This window comes from Sceloporus occidentalis, unplaced genomic scaffold (genome assembly GCF_023333645.1).
Source record: "Sceloporus occidentalis isolate IW3139 unplaced genomic scaffold, rSceOcc1.0.p SCAF_59, whole genome shotgun sequence".
Classification (NCBI taxonomy): Eukaryota; Metazoa; Chordata; class Lepidosauria; order Squamata; family Phrynosomatidae; genus Sceloporus; species Sceloporus occidentalis.
Window position 1 is genome coordinate 5,103,915 of NW_028317039.1, and position 22,424 is coordinate 5,126,338.

Genomic DNA, 22,424 nt, shown 5'->3' on the forward strand with positions numbered 1-22,424 from the left:
TCCCCACCTAGCCTACCTTATCTACGCAGCATCGCAGGGGTTGACGGAAGCGGAAATCCGTAGGTTCGCCGTCAGGGGTTAAGGGGCCGTGCAAACAACTCTATTGGACTTTTTAACTCCTGACGGAGAACCTACGATGCTGCATAGATAACGGGAGTGGAAACCCATAGGTTTGCCGTCAGGGGTTAACTTGGAGCAACTGGGCCGGCAGAGACCACTGGTCTCACTGCTCCAACAGTTAAAAGTACGTACGAACGACCAATAAAGTCGCTTGTACAGACCTTTAACTGTTGGAGCAGGGAGACCAGTGGTCTCTGCCGACCAAGTTGCTGGACAAGGATTTTAAAAGTCTGTACGAGCGACTCTATTGGTCGCCAGCAGGGGGATTGTCTGCCATCAGTGATAGTAGAGGAGGCCCCTGCAGGCGACCAATAGAGTTGCTCGTACTGACATTTAAAATCCTGGCACCAAAGCTGCGTAGTCTGTACCGCGTTAACCCTGTATTAATCCCTTCTACAAAAAAACAAAGAAAAAAAGAACATGAAGAATGTACACGAATATTCGCCCAGACACAGGAATGGGCGAATATTCGCAGGAATACGAAGATTTTTTTCCCCCACGAAGACGAACACAAAGAGTTGGCCGGCGCCCAAGTCTATTTGCAACAGTCCCAAACCTGCGAAGCATCTTTATTTAGGAGGGACAGTGCCTGTTTCGTAGTTAGCTCAGAATGTTTGATGATCCCGTTTGTCGTGACTCAATCATGAACAATATCATACTGTTCAGCAGCCCTAAAATTCACACTAGTATTTATATAAACAGAAAAAACCCCAACATTAATTGATTGGTGATGGCTTGTAATAAATATATAGTATGCTAATAAACACGTATGTCTAACACTCATATAAACATCATAGCTAATTGAAAAATACCGTATTTGCTCGATTATAAGACGAGGTTTTTTCAGAGCAAAAAGGGGGGGGTATAAGGCATATCTGGTGGATGAGTGGCATATAGGGGGTATAATGCATATCTGGGGATATAAGGCATATCAGGGAGGCAGAGTAGCATATAGGGGGTATAAGTCATATCTGGGGACAGAGTGGCATATAGGGGGGTATAAAGTATATCTGGGGGTCAGAGTATCAAGCCATGGGGCAGATGTGCATAACTGGGGGGGGTCAGGTTGGCAAATAAAAGGAAATAAAAAATGCATTTACCTATGGTTTCATCATACATTTCATGCAATTCTGGCTTATAAACCCCTTAAGGACCGGGCTCATTTTTCGTTTTGTACCCTGTGGGACCGAGGCTGTTTTGACACTTTTGTGGTGCTTGTGTTCAGCTGTACTTTTCTCCTCACCCATTTAGTGTACCCACATAAGTTATATATTGTTTTTTTCAGGACAAAATGGGCTTTCTTCAGATACCATTTTGATCGTATCATCTTATTTACTATAAAAAAAATAAAAAAAACATGGTGAAAAATTGACAAAAAACACATTTTATGACTTTTATTTGAAAAATCTTTTACTCACCTAAAAAAGCAAGTAAAAAAACTAGCTAAATAGATTCAACTACTTGTCCTGAGTTTAGAAATACCCAATGTTTTTATGTTTTTTTGCTGTTTTTTGTAAGTTATAGGGCAATTAGTACAAGCAGCGCTTTATGATTTCCAAATCTTTTTTAACAAATCTGGTCAGTCTGCCTCCATCTCCTCTTTGGAATATCTTTGAAGCCGGTTAACTCAATTTAACCCATTCAAACCATATATTTTTGAAAACTAGATACCCCCGGGTATTCCAAATGCTGTTATTTTAACCCTTTCCATGCACCAATTATACAACTACACTTTGTCAAACTTTGTAATAGTAATTTTTTTTATTTTTTTTTCACACGAATTGTACTTTAGTTATAGATATACAGGTTCTGGTATATTTCACTGTCAAACAACACCCCAATGTGTGTTCAGGAACATCTCCTGAGTGCAGTGATACCCGACATGCATTGGTTTGTTGCGTTGTTTGAGATTTAAAATGCCACATTTGGGAAGTGCGCTTTTTTTCTCCATTTTGGAAAGTCTGTACCTATGCCCTATCTTTGAGCTCGGCCACTCCAATTTACCCCATCAGCCATTTTTTTTTATATTAGACACCCCTTGGGTATTTGAAGTGCTTTTATTTTAACTCTTTGTTGAGATTTTTGAGAAATTTTAGCACTTGCTCAAAATAATAAACTTTATTTTTTTTATTTTTTTAATACTTTTTTTTATATATTTTTTTACACATTTTGCTGGTACTGGATGGTTAGTGACATCTAGTGACATCACTGCATAATTATTTTTAAATGTTTGCACATTATTTTTTTTTTATTATTATTTTTTTGAATATTTTACTAATCACATTGTGATTAGAAAGCTGGGCTCCATTGACTTGCAAGGTTGAATGCAGTACCTGTATTCAACCTGCAAGTGGAGCCAGAGTTCTCTAGAGGGTCTGGAGACCATCTAGCGAACTTTTAAAACTTGATTGTTTTTTTTACAGGGCGGCCGCCATCTTGCTGATGGCGAAGAACACTGGCAGCTGCGGCTGGTCCATCCAGAGGTAAGTGTTTGGTGTCGCTGGATGCCTCCTGATCGAGGCATTCCAGTGACACCATTTAAGTTTAAACGCTTTTAAAACGGGCGTCCGCCGCCATACAATGTATGGCGGCTGTTGATGCCCCGGGGAGGGGCCAGACATGGCCCCCGATGCCGATCTCGGCCTTGCTGAATGCCTCGACATCGAGGCATTACAGTAACGCCGTTTAAGCGAAGAAAGTGATCGTTGATCACTTTCTAAGCTCATTTAGTGACCGTTATGTCATGACGGTCCTGAACCGGCAAAGGTCATTAAGGGGTTAATATAGAAATTACCAAAGTTATTTTCTGTGCTGCTGTGTTTGATGACTGCCATCTTCCTGTAGCATCGCTGGCACTTCATTCCTTCTTCACACTAAGACGTTTGTAATAAAATTATTTTATCGAAATACACAATCTACATTTCTCAGAATGTATCTATTTATGGGAGCCGAGAGTACTGAGAATTTACACAGATTGACTCACTGAGACAGTGTTGGGTGTATAGAAGAACCCTGTAACAGTGTTAGGGGTTAGTTTAATATGGTGCAGCAATTTCAGCATGCATTGGATATCTTGAACATAAGACCGAAGGTTTTGTAGGTAGTAAAATTGGTTGACTATATGAATTTAACGTCTACAGAATATATTAGCAGTCTCCCTTATATGTAGGGTTTTAAATATATTTTATTAGATTTCTCTAGTTTATAATGCTGCAATTAAATGCAAAGATTTTAGCTGTTCCATACAAGTTCTTGCCTGGGTGCTGTTTAAAATGTGGAAATAAGTTAAAATGTAATTATGTCATTACGATTAAGTAATTGATGCTTGAAAATTTACTCAAGTAGATGTATTTGCAAATACTGAAATCGGGCAATGTATAAAATGACTGCATGGTTGTATTCCCCCTAAAATAGTGTATTTTAGCTTAAATCTAGTATTAATTCATAGTAATAGTGCAATTAGGGGTGGTAATTATTCATTGCTGTAAAGTAGCTCTGCAATATAAGAGCGACCCTCCTGTGTCCCACGCAGTCCCTTTCAAATGAATGCATATGAAAATATTTTTTAAGCACTTTAATATACATTAATTAAGAAATAAAATACCTTAAGGAGAAGCTGCATCTCCGGTTAATAAGTGTCAGGAAAGTGCTCTCATTGGATTTACCACATATGTGCACATGTGGTCTGGTTCACCAATGGCAAGTATATGTCGCGTGAGGGGATGTGTTTGACATCTTCTGCACAGAAAATAGCTGGGATTAGAGAAAGGCAAATGGTATGGGAGGGTTCTGCAGAATTCTCCCATGAACTTGCAGGGTGACCACACAGCTATTATATGCATTAAAATGTCCCGCATGGTACTTCTAATGCCGTCTAAATCCAAAGGTTAATGGCATCTGATAGGAGACAGCTGGTGAAAAAAAGTCATGTACATTGGGGGTACTTGGTTAAATACTTCGATGCACCATTTGTTCTTGGGCCTCCTACCCTTGACTGTGACTTAACATGTTTTTGTTTCCTCTGCTGCCAACACAGAACTTTCACACTGTTTTTCCTCCTTGCCATACTCTACAGAACCTTAAATTATATATTATATTAATTATATGCCCATTATTCTGGGGCATTCACAAGAGATTCTCTCATCTCTTAAACCAGCCTATGATACCACAACCTACCAGAAGGCCCCAGTGGGACAATCTACCTCTGCAACGGATCCATGTGTGGGTTGCCCTTTTTCTTTTAGTATTAGTACCTAAGAAAGTTGAAAACTGCAACGGTGTCTGTGGCCAGATCACCTTACACGGCCCCTAGGTAGAAGTCATTTCTGATAACTGAATATGAAAGGTGTATACCTGCGCACTTATATATCGTTGGTTAAGACTCATATAGAGGTGTTTCTATCCACCACACTTTTTACGGTGCCGCGTTTCTATAGGTAAGCAGTTAGCACAATCACCCTGGTGTTTGCGCACGCGAAGAAGAAATACATTGTAATTTCTGGTTTACCTCTTATTAACAGATATAGGACCAACTTATACTCACAACTGGTGACATTGTATCTATATTTACTTCCAGCGCTGTTATGGAAGAATGAGAGCCATACAGTATTCCAGAATTCCTTTCAGACCAATTAAGTTGGTTATAAATGACTTTTACTAAAATAAACAAGATTATTCTATTAATCTAAATGACCCAACAAATTTCAATTCCTGGAGTGTTGTTGAAATAGTTTAATGTATGTAATAGTATTTTAATTGCCCTGCTATTTTGCTATATTCAGGCGATAATATTGTTGTTTATGATACAAACGCAGTAATGCATTTTATCTTGTCATAAATCATTTAACATTAGCTTTAGAACATGGTTTGTCTCAATCCCACAACGTCTTTGTAAAACTTAAATGTATTTTTAACATTTTGGGTTGGTTATTTTGCCTCCCAATACAAAATAAGATGGTGTGTCTCAGGATATGTGGCCCTTGATCTCTCCGGTGCGGATAAACCCCCTTTTTTTCTCTGTTACTGCATTGTGACTGTTCCTAGCTTCAAAGATTTGTCATCTGATTTATTTCCTAAATCCATGCAATGAAGCTGGGCCTGTGAAAAGATTTTGCGCTTGTGGGTTATGAAATATTGTTTATGTGCTATATGATATGCACTACAGGCATAGCTGAGTATCTCCATATTATTCCCAATAAAAACAAGTTTGAAGGGATGTGGTACGTAACTATAACCACCTATCTTGTCTCTTTATGCTCAAATTATGTCTGTGGTCTTCCTACAATAGCTTTTATAAAATATCGTATATTTTTTTTAGCTTGGGAATACCATTGATCTTAGAGCCTAAGATGTAGCCATCAGCAGTCTCAAATATGCCAGGACTGTCCTAGCCAGGGATTGCTGCAACTTGATTTACATAACAACTAAAATTTGGTACTGCAGATGTTCAAAGGGGATTATCCTTGAAGGGAACATGGAAATACATTGGGTGCATTTAGGTATTAACTACAACTCCATATAATATCTTTAGCTGCAAATAATCCCTTGCACCAGTGTTGTGATATCACATTTGCTTAAAGCGTATTTGCTTGTCTCTGGTACAATGGGTGGTGATATCATGTTTGCTTACATCTGTCGCAATAGTTAAATTGGCAAAGCGGTGGAAACAACATGCATTCCTGACGCCAAGAAAAAAGCAGCCAACATCTAACCGGCTGATGTGATCTTCTACTAGAATCACATTAATTGACCCTGGAACCTGCTGTACCAATCAATGGTAGTCATTGAGCATTTCTCATAATCTAATAGACTTGGTGGTAAATGTGCAAGGTCACTTTTTCTGTTCAAGTAAAACTATCCCACCTCAAATTGTCTCACAACTTCTTCCAACTGCTTAAGCGTTAGGCGATCACAGCTCATGTTGCACACTAAATGTGCACACGCGCTAATTAGTGACATTCTTAGCTTTTAAATTCATACCCATATCTTGCCCAGTAGTGTACCTAAAGGGGGGGCGGTTTGTCTCAGGTGCCATTCCTCAGGGGGGTTGCCCGGGGGGAAGGGGGCCAGCCGAGCGGATGTCAATGTGGCCTGCTTCCCTGGGTGGGAAAAGAGAGTTTAATCACACAGCGGTAAGCTGCGGGCCCCTGTTATCAGACTGTCGTGCGCATTGACATCTGCTCGACCGGCCCGCTTGGGGCCCCCCTGACGAGTGGCCGCATAGTTGTCTGCGCGGTCCCAGTGATGCTTGGCCAGCCATCGGACCAGTGAAATCTGCAAGAGAGGTAATTGGGAGAGAAATGGGACAGGCAGGCTGCTTCACGGGCAGAGGTGGGGGACAGGCAGGCTGCTTCACGGGCAGAGGTGGGGGACAGGCAGGCTGCTTCACGGGCTGAAGTGGCACAGGCAGGCTGCTTCATGGGCAGAGGTGGCACAGGCCGGCTGCTTCACGGGCAGAGGTGGCACAGGCCGGCTGCTTCACGGGCAGAGGTGGCACAGGCAGGCTGCTTCACGGGCAGAGGTGGCACAGGCAGGCTGCTTCACGGGTAGAGCTGGCCCAGGCAGGCTGCTTCAGGGGCAGAGCTGGCCCAGGCAGGCTGTTTCAAGGGTAGAGGTGGCACAGACAGGCTGCTTCAGGGGCAGAGGTGGCACAGGCATGCTGTTTTAGGGCCAGCAGTTGCACAGGCAGGCTGTTTTAGGGGCAGAGGCCTATCACGTCAATGCCTGGTTTAGTGTATGGTGATGGGAGTTATGCTGTACCACCATCAATGTCTGGCTAAGTATATAGTGATAGGAGTTATGCTGATTTTTAGTTTTTTCAAGTTGACATACGGTTTACAAATTCATGAAATAAACATTTTTTGTGTGTGGTGGGGTGACACAGGATCCACCCCGGGTGCCAAATACTCTAAGTATACCCCTGATCTTGCCAAGATCTTGGCGGACATTATTGCTATGCATTTACATACATTTTTTAATCGTGTATTGTTTCCTACAAGCTACGAAGTATGAATAGTACTTTGTGACTATTTGTATTTTCTGTATATATAACTGCTTGAAAATGTTTTTTTGACACTTTCATAATTGATTCTCAGGCTACAACGCTGCCATTTGTACTCTGTAGGTCTCTGTACACGTCAAAATACAAACCCTTCAGGGCACAGAGTACTTTAGCCTGTGTTTACATAGTCTCTGCTTTTACTGTTCAAGTCCCCTTTTTTTCTTTTCTATTATTTATATTTCACTATGCACATTTCTGAAACTACACAAGTAAAAATATACATACGTGCCTTTTAGAAGCCAGCATTAAAATTCTTGGTTTGTATTTATAGTGTGTTCCAAGGCTTATAATGAAATTTGTTCTGTCAGTGTATATGAGCGAATTGGGAAAAGGTGGTGAAATAAGACTCCTTAATACACTTTAAGGCCAAATAATTAAAAAAGTATTAAACAAATAAACATGCAGCTGATATCGCACCTTTAATGGACTTGCGCTGAGATATAGAAGTAATCTGAGTACACATTAAATAGTGACATGTTTCAAACCAATGTGCCAAGTAATGCCAGCTGTCATAACACATTATATACTAACAACAATAACACTGCTGCTCTATGGAAACTTTGAAACAGATGTAACTGCTTTTTAAGGCGTACTGGTCTATAGACACGATCCTTAGGGACGCTTTTAAACTCAAGTCATGTAGATCTGGTTACAGTGATCATTCATGACCTTTTAGCAGAGAAATTAATTTATTCTTAATCTGCTTCTGTGTTGAATCACCCTGAAGTAAAGTCTCTCCTGCTTTGTCATTCTAAGCAGGTAGAAAATAACAGAATGCGTATCCAAAGTGTCATTCAAATCCCTTTGTCTGTCCTAATTTCCTCGGCTGATTTCCGTATTTGTTGGGAGTTCAGATTGATTGGCAGATATAAGTGTATCACAGTGTCCTACAGCCATAAAAGTCTCTATAATGAGTACAGAAAGGGCAGAAAATGCACTTATTAAAAAATAATAATAAACATTGCTGGATAGGGGGTTTGTATTACACCAAAGTACAAAATACGCTTTGACCTCTACATCTATATAAATAAACCATATTTTGTATTATGCCTGAGATTTTAGAATAGCTTTTCAACTATTTGGCTTTTCGTGTGATGCACATTAAGCAAGTATCACTCTGGACAATATTGTAGCATTCTAAACCTTCAAGGGGAATTAGCACATAATAATAATAATAGTGATATATTGAAGAGTTATCTTTTTAGGAACATCCCTCACCTCTAAGCGTACCATTCAGTGGTTATCTTTCTATATTAAGTCAAGCATCAAACATTTCTGCATTTACTGCATGAAGGGTGTTGACATCTTAATGGGATGTTAGGAAGACTCACCAGCGTCTAACAATTCTAAAGACCATTGCGGGAAGAGTTGACCTTTCAAAGTTTGTATGCAAAAAAAAATAATAATTGTAAGCTCAATAAATTCACCCCAATTGAATTCTAAGTGAAATAGAGACGGTTGAACCTGTATTGGTTGTATATGCAGAACACACAATCTTTTTTTTTAATGACGAAATCTGCGATATGAACAAAACATTATTTAAAAATATATAAACAGAAACAGGAGCGTGCCCTAAAAAAGCAAAAAGCCATACGCATTCAGATTACTGGATGCTGTTAAAATAATAATGATCAGTATGTACACAAAACAGAACAAGACATCAGCGTATGCCTAGCAAATACCTTTCAAATAAAACATATCTACAGCATAAATATCGGGGATTCCCTCACATGATATGGCCATATAGTGCGGCGTCCACCACTACGTCAAAAAAACCCAAGTTTGGTGAGTCCTGTCTCATTTCACATTATTGCGTGCCAAGGAGGTGAATCAATGGGACTGCTTTGCATTTTAACCCACTGAGACACTGAGCAATTTCAAGCCTTCTCTGGTTTTATGCCTCAGATAGGTGTTTTTGAACAGTATTTGTTGGCTATGCACTGCAAAAATGTGCAAAAAAAAATTAAAAAATAAAATCTACCACTTGAATAGCAGTCGTCCCATAAGCCAAGATGAAGTTAATGGTATAAAACCAGTGTTTGCATGTGTTTATATACACATTATTTACATTGCATTCTATAGGCGGATAGATATTCAAGTTCCTGTGATATATTTCTCTCCAGCCCATTAGTGCTATTAAAGAGGGAACGATCTTCATCAGGATAACAGGGCTATCACTGTCCCTGTAAGCTAGTTTTCTCCTCGCGGCTCCACAAACAGTAAAACTTTGTTGGCATTCTCCTGTGTTTTATTTTTAATTGCCGCCGGCTGTAATTGCATTTGCTGCATTACTGGATGCTTAATATTTAGCTTTGCATTTAATCCTGTTACCTAAATCCCCTTTCTGGATTCCCTTCAGTCTCATCACATTAGTGATCTTTGATGGCCTCCTGTGTTTAGCTCTTTGCCCCGTGCATTTGATTGGCTTAGTGAATTGAAAATTCTGTTCTTTTAGTTAAAACACAGAAAAAAGTGCAACATCCTAAATCTAAGTCTAATGTATAAATTTGATCTGAAAAACCATCTCCTGAGGTCCCTAAAGCTCTGAAGTCTCATGTCGTGGGCCAACGTGTTTTTTTGTTGGACCAATAAAAGGTATCAACTTTGATTAAAAGTTAGTATTTAAATCAAAAGCTATTTTACCCATAGTGTACAATTTATATATTGAAAAAGGTTAAACATTGCACCCAAAAAGTGGAAGCAGAGATGCTATCTAGTTTGTAATTTATAGTGTGACTGTTGTTTTTCCACATAAAATGTTATTCTGCATATCTTTTCTGTTTGCCTCTCCAGACTTTGAATGCTGGTACAAGCATGTAGTATGTTTATTTAAATTTAGTTAATTGTAGTCATTTCTAGATTTAAAATGAATTTAGAGAATAATTTCAAAATGCTTTATAAACAGTATGTCTGATATAAGAAGGTCTCATCTTTTTGTATACATTGTTCCTTTACCTATTTTGTTTGGAAAGGCAGTAAGCCTAGTCAGATAACTTATTCCTTTCTACTGTTATTTTAATAGCCCCACTCTTATCTTAAGGTCATTGTCACCCTACTGTTCTGCACTGCGGGATATCAGTGCTATATAAACCAGTAATTAATAATAAATAATAATAATACTGTGCCCCTTTAGTTAATTGGCCTGATACTGTACTTTAAGCGTATTATTTCACGTATAAAACTTGCTAGATATCAAGCATTCATCAGGAAACTTAAGTATTTAATTTGTATTAAAACTGTGTATTTTCCAAAGATAATGTTTTTTTTCCGCCTTTATACAAATATCTTGCTAAAGCCCTATAAACATTTGCTTCCATGTGAGAAATAGAACGTTATTTCAGTATTGTCTGTTGGTACATTCAGAAACTTTCCTAGAAATCTGTGTTTTTGAGAACTTTCCACATTTTTATACACATTGCTTGCTTCCAGGACTAGAAGGCTGACATGATTTGCTTTTTTTTGACAGAAAGGAGAGGCAGACCACCTTGTGTTCCCTCCAGACAACACTGCCCAGATGACGTTTGAGATCTCACTGAATGACACTGGTTCGGCTGGTTTGGGAGTAAGTCTAAAAGGAAACAAGTCCAGAGACACAGGAACTGACTTGGGGGTTTTCATCAAGTCCATCATTCATGGAGGGGCAGCCTTTAAGGTAAGGACCACCTATCATCCAAATGTCATGATGTGAACGTGTACCCAAAATGAAACCAGTCCACCATATCATAAATATTGCTTTCTCTGACACACTGTGTGGTGAGGATGGGATCTCCAATAAGGCACTGTAGACCCTTTCCTTTTTTTTTTTTTTTTTTACATGATTCACATTAGACCCATAGATCTTGCTAAATGCTGGTAGTGCCTGTCATGGATATAGAATGCTGGGTTAGCGGCCCGGAGGATACACGTGTTCTCCCTCACACACGCATACATGCATTCTTCCTCACTAACATTTTAATTCCTTCACACAAATACGTGGGGCTGGGTGAAATAAATGTCTTCCGCTCTCCCCCTCCCCCAGGGGCTCTGAATTTTCTTATCTCCGTGCCTCCTTGTCCAACACATGCTCTTTCCATGTCCCCACATGTGCCCAGGTCCATTTTATATAAATCTGATCTGATTATACATTGACATCACATTTCACGGTACATAACTGGTTAACCTGTCACTTATCTCTTTTTCTGACCAAATGGTAATATTAGCATGCGGTATTAATTTGAATATAAGCCTCCATTTCTAAATTACAAAGTCTATAATATATTATAACTGCACATAGAGACAAATGCTGTGTAAAAATCGGCTCTGCTATTCATCATGAACACTCACGCCGTGTTCCCCAAATGCTGCTGAAGAACCACAGTGGTCTGTAAGTAAGATTTATGATAGCGTTCATCAACATCTGGGGTCTGTTCAGTTGTTCACTGCGGACAGTGCGATAATAACACAATGTATAGTTAATCTCATGTGATATAAATTAAAAAAGGAGGAGTAATTACGGAGTGTAATCATCACCACATGGGGAAAATTATGTAACTCAACAATTATACCTGCATAATATCACAGATTGCAGGTAACAATTTAAACGTGTTTATCTGTGAAATTGTTACGGTCCATCATTCCACTGGCTATGTTTTTGCAACATGGAGCATTGAACAAATTTTACTAACCACTGGGATCAACCAAAATACAGAGACTTTAGAGGATTAACCCCAATTAGACCACAGCTGAAAGGCCAGCTGTCTGTCCCGAAACATTGCAAGGGGCTTGGGCACTACCCATCACAATGAAACTGCCATGTAGCACATGGAACATCTATAATGTACTGATTACACAAAAAATGAGTTGTGTGGATGTCTACAATTCTTTGTTCTATGAAAAGCTCAGTTCTGCCTACTTATATAATTGAATGGCCCAAAAATGCCTCTGCTACGACAGCATTAGTACAACTATGAATTATACAGGGCCAACCAAGCTCTGGTTGGCCCTTGCTAATGTTGAAACAACTCTCCTGCAAATTCTCCTGTCAACGCTTCCTTTAGTGAATACGTTTTGGGAAGACAAATGAAAAAATACGGGTCCTGGGTATATCTGCAATCATATTTTGTGTTTTTCTCATTAAAATATTATGTTATGTTATTATGATTGTAAAATGACCCTCAAAATTAGCGATGGAATATCGTAATATATGATACAGAAATACAATTGCAGTCAAAGTGCGGACAGAACATGGTTTTTACAGATATGTTTTAAAGAGAACCTGTCACCTACAGTCTTTAATATCATTGAACACATTCTGTTTCTAATTCCTGCAGAGGTGTTGAAGATGTATTTCAGTGGATTTATAATCCATGTGTTTGTGATAAAAGTCCTCTATACAGAAAGGGTAGAAGGTCTCTGGAATAGTGGAAGTAGTGCAGACAAAACAAAGTAAACGACAACTTGGGATCTTCACAAGATTTAATAAATAAAACATAATTCAGAAAGTGCAGACTAGAAAGGCCATTTGTCTCTCTTGTGCTGTCGCTGTCTACGTATCTATAAATACACCCTAGTTTGATTGGTAAACAGCGTTACTTAGGTTTATTTAGTGAACTGAACTGTAAGATGTGTGCTTTTGGAAAGCGACAGGACCCCATTACGTCAGACCGTTGTAAATGAGGTTATAGGCATGTCTGTGGATTGAACTGGCATTTTCATCCACCCCGCCAAAGCCAGTCCGCAGTGCCCTGTGCCCTGTGCTCCTGTTAGATTTTTCATTTTGGAAATTTGTCCTTTTTGTATTAAGTTTCTTTCTGTCTCAGCAGATTTTGACATTTCTGTTTCGAGCATTTGCATTCCGTTTATGTTAATGTTTTTCATCTGACACCAATCCGCTGAGTCAGCTAATCCCTGCCATTAAACTACACAACAGCAAATTTACAACCTATGTTAAACGGCCTGCCATGCCATCAATCTTGGCAGATCTCATGTCAATTCGTTGTATTTGTTTCCTGTTATTTACCATTTTGTAAAGATACACTGGTATATTTTATAGCGAGAACAATAAAAGGGAAAAAGTTTAATAAAAGGGGGTTTCCACCTTTGTTTTCTATCATATGAATGTTTTCGCTTAGGGGTTGTGTTTTTCAGCGCCACCTTTTTAAATCAAGGCATGCGTAAGGAACCCCAATCATACTGTTCTATTATTATACATTTATTTCACATTATTTTGTGTATACTAAAAGGGACAAATGGTGAAAGACTTGAAAATCTAGGGCAACAATTACAAAAAAAAATGTGATAGCGCTTAGTGGTCACAATGTAATTCATGCAACATCCAAAAGAATTAGATTTCTACCACCATCTTTCAGTTATGACTCCACACAACTCAGTTGGGACTCATTTAATCTAAAATAACACACTTAAGCTGCACAAATGGCAGTATCACCCATTAGGAAATGCTAGGTTGCACTGGCATTATATAACATTTATAGAGCTACAGTAGATTCTGAATTACTATTACAAATGACAATAGACTAAACACGTGTTAATACTAGTACAGAAGGAGAAGAGGACCTTGCCCTTGCAAGCTTACAATGGTTGAAATGAGACAGAAGCAGATGAACTGCTTGGGAATGGGTTATTTCATTGTAATGAAGGTCATGTGTAGTAGAAGTCAAGGCCTGGAGAGCTCAACATTGAGAGGATAGATGGTTTCTGGCAGAATGTTGGTTGTGAGTATGAAGAGGACAGATTGTATTCTTTTCTAAACAAAGGCTTTTAATGGGCACTTAAAGTTAGAATAAGTATGGGGGACATCTAACAGAACAAGGTAGGAAATTCTAGAGAATAGGTACAGCATGGGTAACCTTCTGTTGGTGTGAGAAGGAATAAGTGATAGCTGTTGAGGAGCAAATCAAATCATAGGCAGAGGGAGTTATTTGGGAGTCAGAGCAGAGTTATAGGGGGTGCTGGTTAAGGCTTGGTAGGTACGGGTCAGAAGTTTCATTTTCTTGTGGAGGGTATAGATAGCTAATGGAGGGACTGGCACAGAGAAGCAACAGACAAAGTGATGGGACAAGAAGATTGGTCTGGCAGACATGTTCAGAAGGGCTTGAAGTGGTGAACAGCAATAGAGGAGGAGGCCAGTTACAGTTGGAATAATCCGGAGTGGGATATCACAAGGGAATTGTCTCGTGTAAGGAAAGGACAAATTGCTGAGAGGCTTTGCAGGTGGAGGTGGCAGGATTTGGCGAGAGATTGGATGTGAGGAGTGAAGGAGATAGAAGTCAGGCTCTTGGGTAGATTGTAGAATTGTAATCTTTGAAGAAGGCTATAACGAGTTTGCCACGTATGAATCAGGCACCAAGTTCTGCTATTGTACATGGCCCAACAAAGGTACACATAAGTTCAGTTATCTTAAAACTATGTGGGCATTCAAGGTGTTAAAACATCTGACAGTCAGCTTAATATATGGTGCTACCATTTGAAGATAAACTTGCTACATAGATAACACCTAAAATTGTATTCACATTCAATGTGTGGGTTTTTTTACATAAAAAATGAGCATATTTTAGTCATTGTTTTTCTTCTTTCTTGACGGATAGAAATGTGGTTTGCGAAACTGATGAAAGATAAACAGCATTAATTTATCAAAAAGTTAACCACAACATATTTCTGTGCAAGTTGTTTAAACATCTGTAGATGGGCCTATCATTCCTTACAGCTTTTGGTTCTCGAAGTTTCTGCTGAGCATAGCTTTTGCGAACAAAACTCATTGTGAATTTTTAGCATTAGAAATAGAAACGCAGGCTTTTGGATAAATACATTTTCGAGTCACGGAGAGTTCAGAAGCTGGTAATGTAAAATACTGATGAAACGTATTAGCTGTTGGTCTTTTTGTTCTGACAAAGTAATTGTTTAATTTGTATAAGCAATATTATATTTTGTCACTGATGTTTCTTCTCTACACATACTGTGTATATTTTTCCAGTGTTTCGTTTATTTCGTTTTGGGGCTGTTAAAGACCCACCCTACTTAATGTTTCCTGTTAGCGCTGGGCATTATGTGGTGAAGCTACACCACTACCTTGACCCCTACCTAGTTTGTTGATATTTAATTTGATGATTGACAGACAAATGTCATTCATATGAAACACATTTTGCAGGATTTGTGAAAGTTTATTTTTTATATTATCGGGACCGGTTGTCTATTTGTCTTTTTTTCCTACCTCTTTAGAAATGGTGTCCAGGACAGGTCTGGCACCTTTTGGCTCAGAGAGCAGGTAAAACTGATTGGCAGCCCTGGCCCCTTGACTCCCTTCAGTAACATACACACTAGTACACACTCACTGTAAGACACACTTACACTAAAATATAACCCACTCCATTGCACCTCACTTCAATGAACGCACCTCACATGCTTACTACAAACCTTGACTTATGACTGCTCACACACTGCGCAAGTGGCCCTGCTTCTACCATGAGGTTATGTAACATCGTGTTACGTGGCCACGCTGCACTCTTGCCTTTGAGAGTGGGCCAGTCCAAGTTGGACCAGCCCTATTTGAAGAATTTCAGCTGCCCCTTGATGGTGTCCTGACAAGATGGAATACCTACAGCATATGTACAGTCTTTAGTTGGAGGCGATACTTTTTATTTTGTCAACATAGAAAATGAGGTAGAGTTACATAATCTTTAAGAACCCCAGAGGGCCCTTCTTCATGTGGAACAGTTTTTCTACATCCTTTTCTGTGTTGGCACAATAGAATGTCTCAAGATCAACTAAATGCTCCATCTTCTTTTAGACCAATACTACTATATTAATTTTCCATTATAAAATGTGTACAAATGTATAATAAAAAGCTTTACAATTTTATTACAGGTCCATTTAGTGCCTATAAAATCATCTGAATATGAACTATGTGAATGTTTCTATCAGCAGAACTAGAACGATCAACGGACAGAAAAGTAAATAGACAGAAACGTGTACAATCCTACTCTATACAAACATACTTATATCGTATGAATAGGACATATATGTGTATAGTGTAATTGCTCAAAACTATATCAATATAGCAAACAGTTTTCTATAAAATCAGCAAGATTAATATTAGGTACAGATTGTATATATTTGGTTAGCTAGGCTTTTAACTGAAACCTCAGATTATTAGTATTAACGGTTATTGGTGGACAGGTTAAAAAAAATACCCACATTTCAGGAAGCTCTGAAAATTGCAGGATAATTTGTAAAAAGCATTTAAAAAAAACCACTAATATGATAAGTGCTCCTCAGCTGGACATTAGGCTAGACCTATACTTTAAGTAATCAACGATCGCTTTGTCTTTCTTGACAGTTTATCACTAAGAAAGTTTTGAAGCTCATTTAACACCTTGGGTACTGCATGAAAAAGAAAAATTGTGGTTATAAATTACTGCTTGACATTAATAGATCAACCTTAATCAAGGGTTTGATCAATTAACTTTGTTGGAAACCTTGCTTTTAATAATGGAGACCCATGTTTTGAATATTACACCGTGTTAAACACTGAAATACAGTTTATACAGTTTGGAAAGTTGTGAAATCATGGATGTTTATGTGGTGCAACCATATACGCACATGAAGATGATGCTTAGGTTCCTCATTTGTCTAATGGACCCCCTCGTGGGAGATTGTGTTCCGAATGCATTACTCTCATTGCATTTTCTTTTGCTTTGGGCTACTTACAATATCCATGTCTTCATATCATTCCAGTGTAAGCATAGAAACTAATATGGAACATTCAGTAAGGCCAGCAGCCATCATGCAGACTCTAGAAAAGTCCATTCATTTCCAAGCCATGCCATTTGTTTTTCTTATATTGTCTTAAGATTCAATTTTGCTGTACACCTAAATAAAATTATGTGATTTCAACAGACTTAAAAGCTTCATTAGTACTAATACATCATTGTTACTTCACCAGTTTACAGATTATGTGTAAAATTGGATTGAAGTGGAAGTCCCATGAAAAAAACCCCAACATTTTTGAACGCTGTGTCCTAAAACACTGGAGGTCTATCCATCTGCACCCCCGTACACGCTGGTTTAGCAGGAATTAGGCATGCTAAGTGGATATGCGCATGGTGATTTAGAACAGGTGAATGCGCATATTTCCATGCTGTCTATTATTAATAACGTTTCATTAAACCACCAAGAACGCCAAGCTGCAGCCCACCCCATCTTGAGTTTACCTGCAGTGTGGTACCCTTCACTGAGAAAGACGATGAAATGAGGCCACAGATATTTGGAAAACAGGATCAGCTCAAGCCTGCTTGCGATTTTCATACCAGCCTTCAATAAAGACTGTTGTCTATGAAAACATGAGCTGTGGCAGCTTATTATTTAGTGGAGTAATTGGGGTGAGGGTATTCTTTGAATCAAAGCGCCTTACTGTTTTGATGATGCAGGGTGGCCTTAGATCTTCAACACCATGTATAGTACATAAGTATTCTTATTTGCAGCCTTGTCAGTAGTAAGCATGTATATAAACATGTCCATCTTATAAATAAGAGGTAAAGAAATACAAGAAATTCTAAAGGAGTAGAGTCTGTTTCATTATTGTCACTTTTTTGGCTAGCTTTCTTCTCTGGTGTAAAAAAAAAATAAAAAATGATTGCTTCCTTTACTAAAGCTAAAACCAAATATAATGCATGGTCTCAAATGATTTCAGTTAAACTACTTAGCTTATTTCTGATTGATTTCTGACATTGGCCTTAGCAATGGTCAACATTGATAATAACTACCCATTAGCAGATATTAAATTATCCACGCAGCGCTGAAGGATCCGTTATGGGATTGTGGGTCAAGGATGGAAATTATTAACTCCCTTCCAACAAGCTGTGCCTGATAATTCTCATGTTTTCAAAAATCCGGTTTTGCCAATTCTACTGTCACTGGGGTATAATATTAAAGAGATAGAAATGCTTTAAATACCCTATCAGGCTCATTTTGTAACTAAATAAATATTGGAAGCTGTTGCTTTTCTCTTTTACAGACTGCCTTAATAGAAGGTATAATCAGAATAGTGTGGCCATATGGTCACCTCATGATGAGTTTAGAAACTGCAATAAGAGAAACCCCTTCCATTCTGAAATGGAAAGAATGACCTTGTGTTGCCTTTGTTATTGTTGTAATTATTTTTCTTATGTGATATATATATATAACACATATTATATTAAATAATAATATATTAAAGACATTTGGGACAATGCTATGGCTCCAACTTTGTTGGAACATCTTTGGTATGAACTGGAATCGAGATTGCGAGCCAGGCCTTCTCCTCCAGCATCAACGCCTGACCTCACAAATGCTCTACTGGATGGATGGGCGAAAATCCCCACAGAAACACTCAAATAATGTGTGGAAAACCTTCCCAGAAGAGTGGAAGCTGCAAAGGGGGGCCAACTACATATTAATGTCTATGTATATAGAATGCCATGTCATAAAAGTCCCTGCTGGTGTGATGGTCAGGTGTGTGTATATATGTGTGTGTGTAGATCATAGAGATGTGAAGCTGTCCTTATTTTTCTAGTTGCAAAACAGAAACAAAATAAACACTAGTTTGCTAGTTATCTTGCTTTTTCAAGTATGTTCTGGGTATGGAGTAATTTACGACCAGTCTCAGGCAATGCGATTTAGGATTTGTCTAGAGCAGTAGGAAGCAAATGTTCGCACTGGCACACTTTCCATAAAATTTACATTGCTGATTTCAAGCCAGAGTACATTGCTTATATATATATATATATATAACACATTTTATTAGCAAAGCCAGTTCACCTCTTTTGTTGCTGAATATTTACTCCTAGTGATACATTAAGTAATTAAATGCAAGCTGATGGTCCCTACATGGTTACAATCTGAGCAGTAGTATCACAGATTGCTTACCATAGAGTGTCATTCCTCATTCATTCAGTAGCTGTCACACTGCGGCAGTTGGCAGGCACTTTGTGCAGTTATGTCGACTATATGTCTTGGTTGTTATTGATACGAAAGATGTTAAGGTTAATATACATATTGCTTTCCAGTGAACTGAGGTTTTGCATTGCACAGCTGTGACAAGAATGAAATCATCTGGTTCATAACCCTTTTGGGTCTGAAGATACATTTACGATATCTGTGTGTTGTGGATGGAATTTAAAACAGCCCTGGCTCGCTTTGAAAGAAGCCACCGCTCTCTTGAAATAAACCTCCCTCCTCAAGAAAAGAAACCAAGACCGTCACATTGTGTTCCTGTTTGTAAAGGATTTCACTCAAAATATCACTTTATGCATCTTTTTCCTTAATTTCCCTTTTTATCGCATGCTGATCCACATAAAATGTCTGTTTACCAAACAAATGACATTTTCATTAAACATTATACTCTCCAGTCTTGAGCAGGGTCATTCCTTACATTGAAGCTTTCAGTGTAGTAGAGGATTTACACTGCAGAATTGCTTGCTTGACTGTTTTTTTGGAGTAAGGCGGCATTCTATTTTTGCTCTAAATAAATCCTATAGACTCGTGAGGTTAATTTTACTTGCTTCTCCCCAAGTTTCCTTGAACTACATCTCCCATGAGTCTCCTTCACTTATCATAAGGAGGCCATTGAGCATGAAACTAAACATTTGTAGAGCCACAGGTGCCTCAAAGGGAGCAGCCATATTTCCTTTCTGTTCGCAGGAGGTGTATGACCACCACTTCATGTTATTTTTCCCTTTTGTTAAATTATTTCTTCTCTTCGGTGCATGTTTTTGAAAGAATGGGAATGTGATACAGGGTAAGCAGGCCGGCGATTCGAGATCACTGATGTATACTAGACACTTTTTCTCTAAACCAAGGATCTCCAAAACAATGGCACTAAATGAAAACAAATTTGTCAAGCAGGCAGGCAGTTGTAATAAATTAATTTCACAATACTGCAGGTGTATAATGTTTAGGTGACAGTTTACGTCCTGGAGGTAACTGGATAACGCATGTCCCCACGAAACCCCCCATCGGGATTCTGGTGGAGCAAACAGTATCTTGAATCCCCAACAACAAACTCTATAAGAGTCCTGATGCTACCTGTTTTAACATCTATTTATGGCCCCCCACTTTTGATGGAAGGGGACATAGAACCAAGGCCAGGGTATTGGGTTGTTTATGATGTCTTGTAGTAAACACTTAGAATTTAATTAAGCAAGGCAGTGATTTGATTGAGGTCTCTTTTGATAAAGCTAGTGTCGGGGTCTATATATTGACTTTCTGTACAGCTTGACAATACATATATCTGCATCCGAGCATTCATTTTCAGTTATATTCATAAGCAATCCATTGAATGAATATGTTTTCAATAGCATCTGATGCTCATTTAAACAAATGGCGTTCTGCTCCCTTTCACTTCATTAAAAAATGCAATATAGCAGAACTCAAATTAGATCACCGCAGAGCACGATGGACGACACAATTTCCTTCTGGGAAAAGCAATGATCACAGTGAATTGCCAATTCAGTTATTTATTAATAAGCACTGGGGAGTTACTCTGAAATTCACAGTAAAAAATGTTAGCAAAAATAAAATGGAAAACTAACCTATTTAAAGGTGCAGTTCCACTTAGACAAAACTTCAATTGAGCTCTTTAGTATGTTGAACAATTAAACCTTAGCATACCTGTCATGTTTAGTTCCACTGAAGGTTTAGTCGCGTAAAAACATCACAGAAACCTTTAAGGAGCTTTTTGGTTTCTGTGAGGACAACCTATCAATGTCTTACATTACTGAGACGGTAGTAGATAAATGGAACAGCTTCCCACCAGAAGTCATAGAGGCTAATACAGTGAGGAATGTTAAAAATGCATATATACAACTATTCTGGAACAGATTAAGGTCTTCGTTTTTACACCAGAAATGGGCAGACTAGATGGTTCTTATCTGCATCAAATGCTACAATTTTCTGTTCTTGTATCAACATGTGTAAGCAAAATTGTACTTCCTTTTTTTTAGGAAGGGTTTGGGTAAATATGTTCCTAATGCTGCATATAGTTACAGAAGTATTACACATATCTGCATTTTAATGTTCCAGGTTTTACTGGTTCTGCATATATGTTATCTTTGTCCTTTAAACACCTAACATACATGTTTGACATTAGAAGGCTTTTCTCCTAAATATTGAGGTTTATTTATTAAAGTTTCATAAGAATTGTGGGTTGAACTGACTTTATGGCTGGTACCACTGATTTTTTACTGCAAGATGGGCTAAATTAACCCTGTATGATACGAATACGTTGATCCCTTTATAATGCATAGTTAAACAGATATGTGAATCCCCTTAAGTGACATTTACATTACAGTCATTTCTATAGCACCAGGGGATTCCGTAGCACTTTACAATCATAGACGGTAGGTTAAATCTAAAATCACAAATAGTAACAAACTAATACAAAAGGAGGAGAGGGTCCTGCTCTTGGGAGCTTACGATCTAGTGAGGCAGTCTAATTTATAGATGGACAACCAAGCTCTTTTTGCTGGACAGGCTCACTGGGAATGCCCCTTCATAATAATAATGGCTTGCAAACCCACCTGTTGATTCTAACCTTAGTGATTCAAGTCCATTAAGTGGGGTGAGGTGAAACTTTATTTCATTGAGTCATCAATGATTAATGTTGGCCATAATTCACAGTTGCCGCACAGTTGCCTTATCCCTTATAGACATTCTAAGAGATTCATCCAGCGTGTTCCTCATAATTTGTGGAGGAAATTAACTCATCTACAAAACTGAAATTAACACTTTCCACTCTAGAACCTACTTGTGGACCATATAGGACCTCTTGGGCAAAAACCTTGTTCCTGCTGACATAAAGTGTCTGTCTATCATCTGTATCTATCAGAGTATGGAAACATTTAGACATTTAAGTTTATCAGGGTGGTTCTTAGACACTGTAATTCACTGCAGACGTTTTTTAATATATATATTGAACTTACTAGCCGCAACTAAATAACATTATTTACGTAAAACCTTTTTGATGCAGAATATTGTGATGACTTTGTCAACTAAAGAAGTCTTCTGATTTTTGCTTTAGGATGGTCGTCTGAGAATGAATGACCAGCTTCTGGCAGTGAATGGGGAGAGCCTATTGGGAAAATCAAATCGAGAAGCTATGGAAACGCTACGGAGGTCAATGTCCATGGAGGGAAATATCCGTGGGATGATCCAACTGGTTGTCCTGCGTAGGCTGGATCGCCAACCCGAGGTAGAATATAGTATCTACAGTAAT

The 22,424-nt window shown here is 38.5% G+C and overlaps 1 protein-coding gene across 1 annotated transcript in view; it reads left to right on the top strand.

The window, feature by feature from the left end:
• The window catches only part of LOC149287583 (partitioning defective 3 homolog B-like), a 532,650-nt gene that overhangs the window by 196,110 nt on the left and 314,116 nt on the right, over window positions 1-22,424 (top strand). Inside the window, exons 11-12 of the mRNA XM_089492770.1 lie at window positions 10,647-10,832; window positions 22,230-22,419. Coding sequence (XP_089348896.1) covers window positions 10,647-10,832; window positions 22,230-22,419 — 376 coding nt within the window. The remainder of the gene's footprint in view (window positions 1-10,646; window positions 10,833-22,229; window positions 22,420-22,424) is intronic.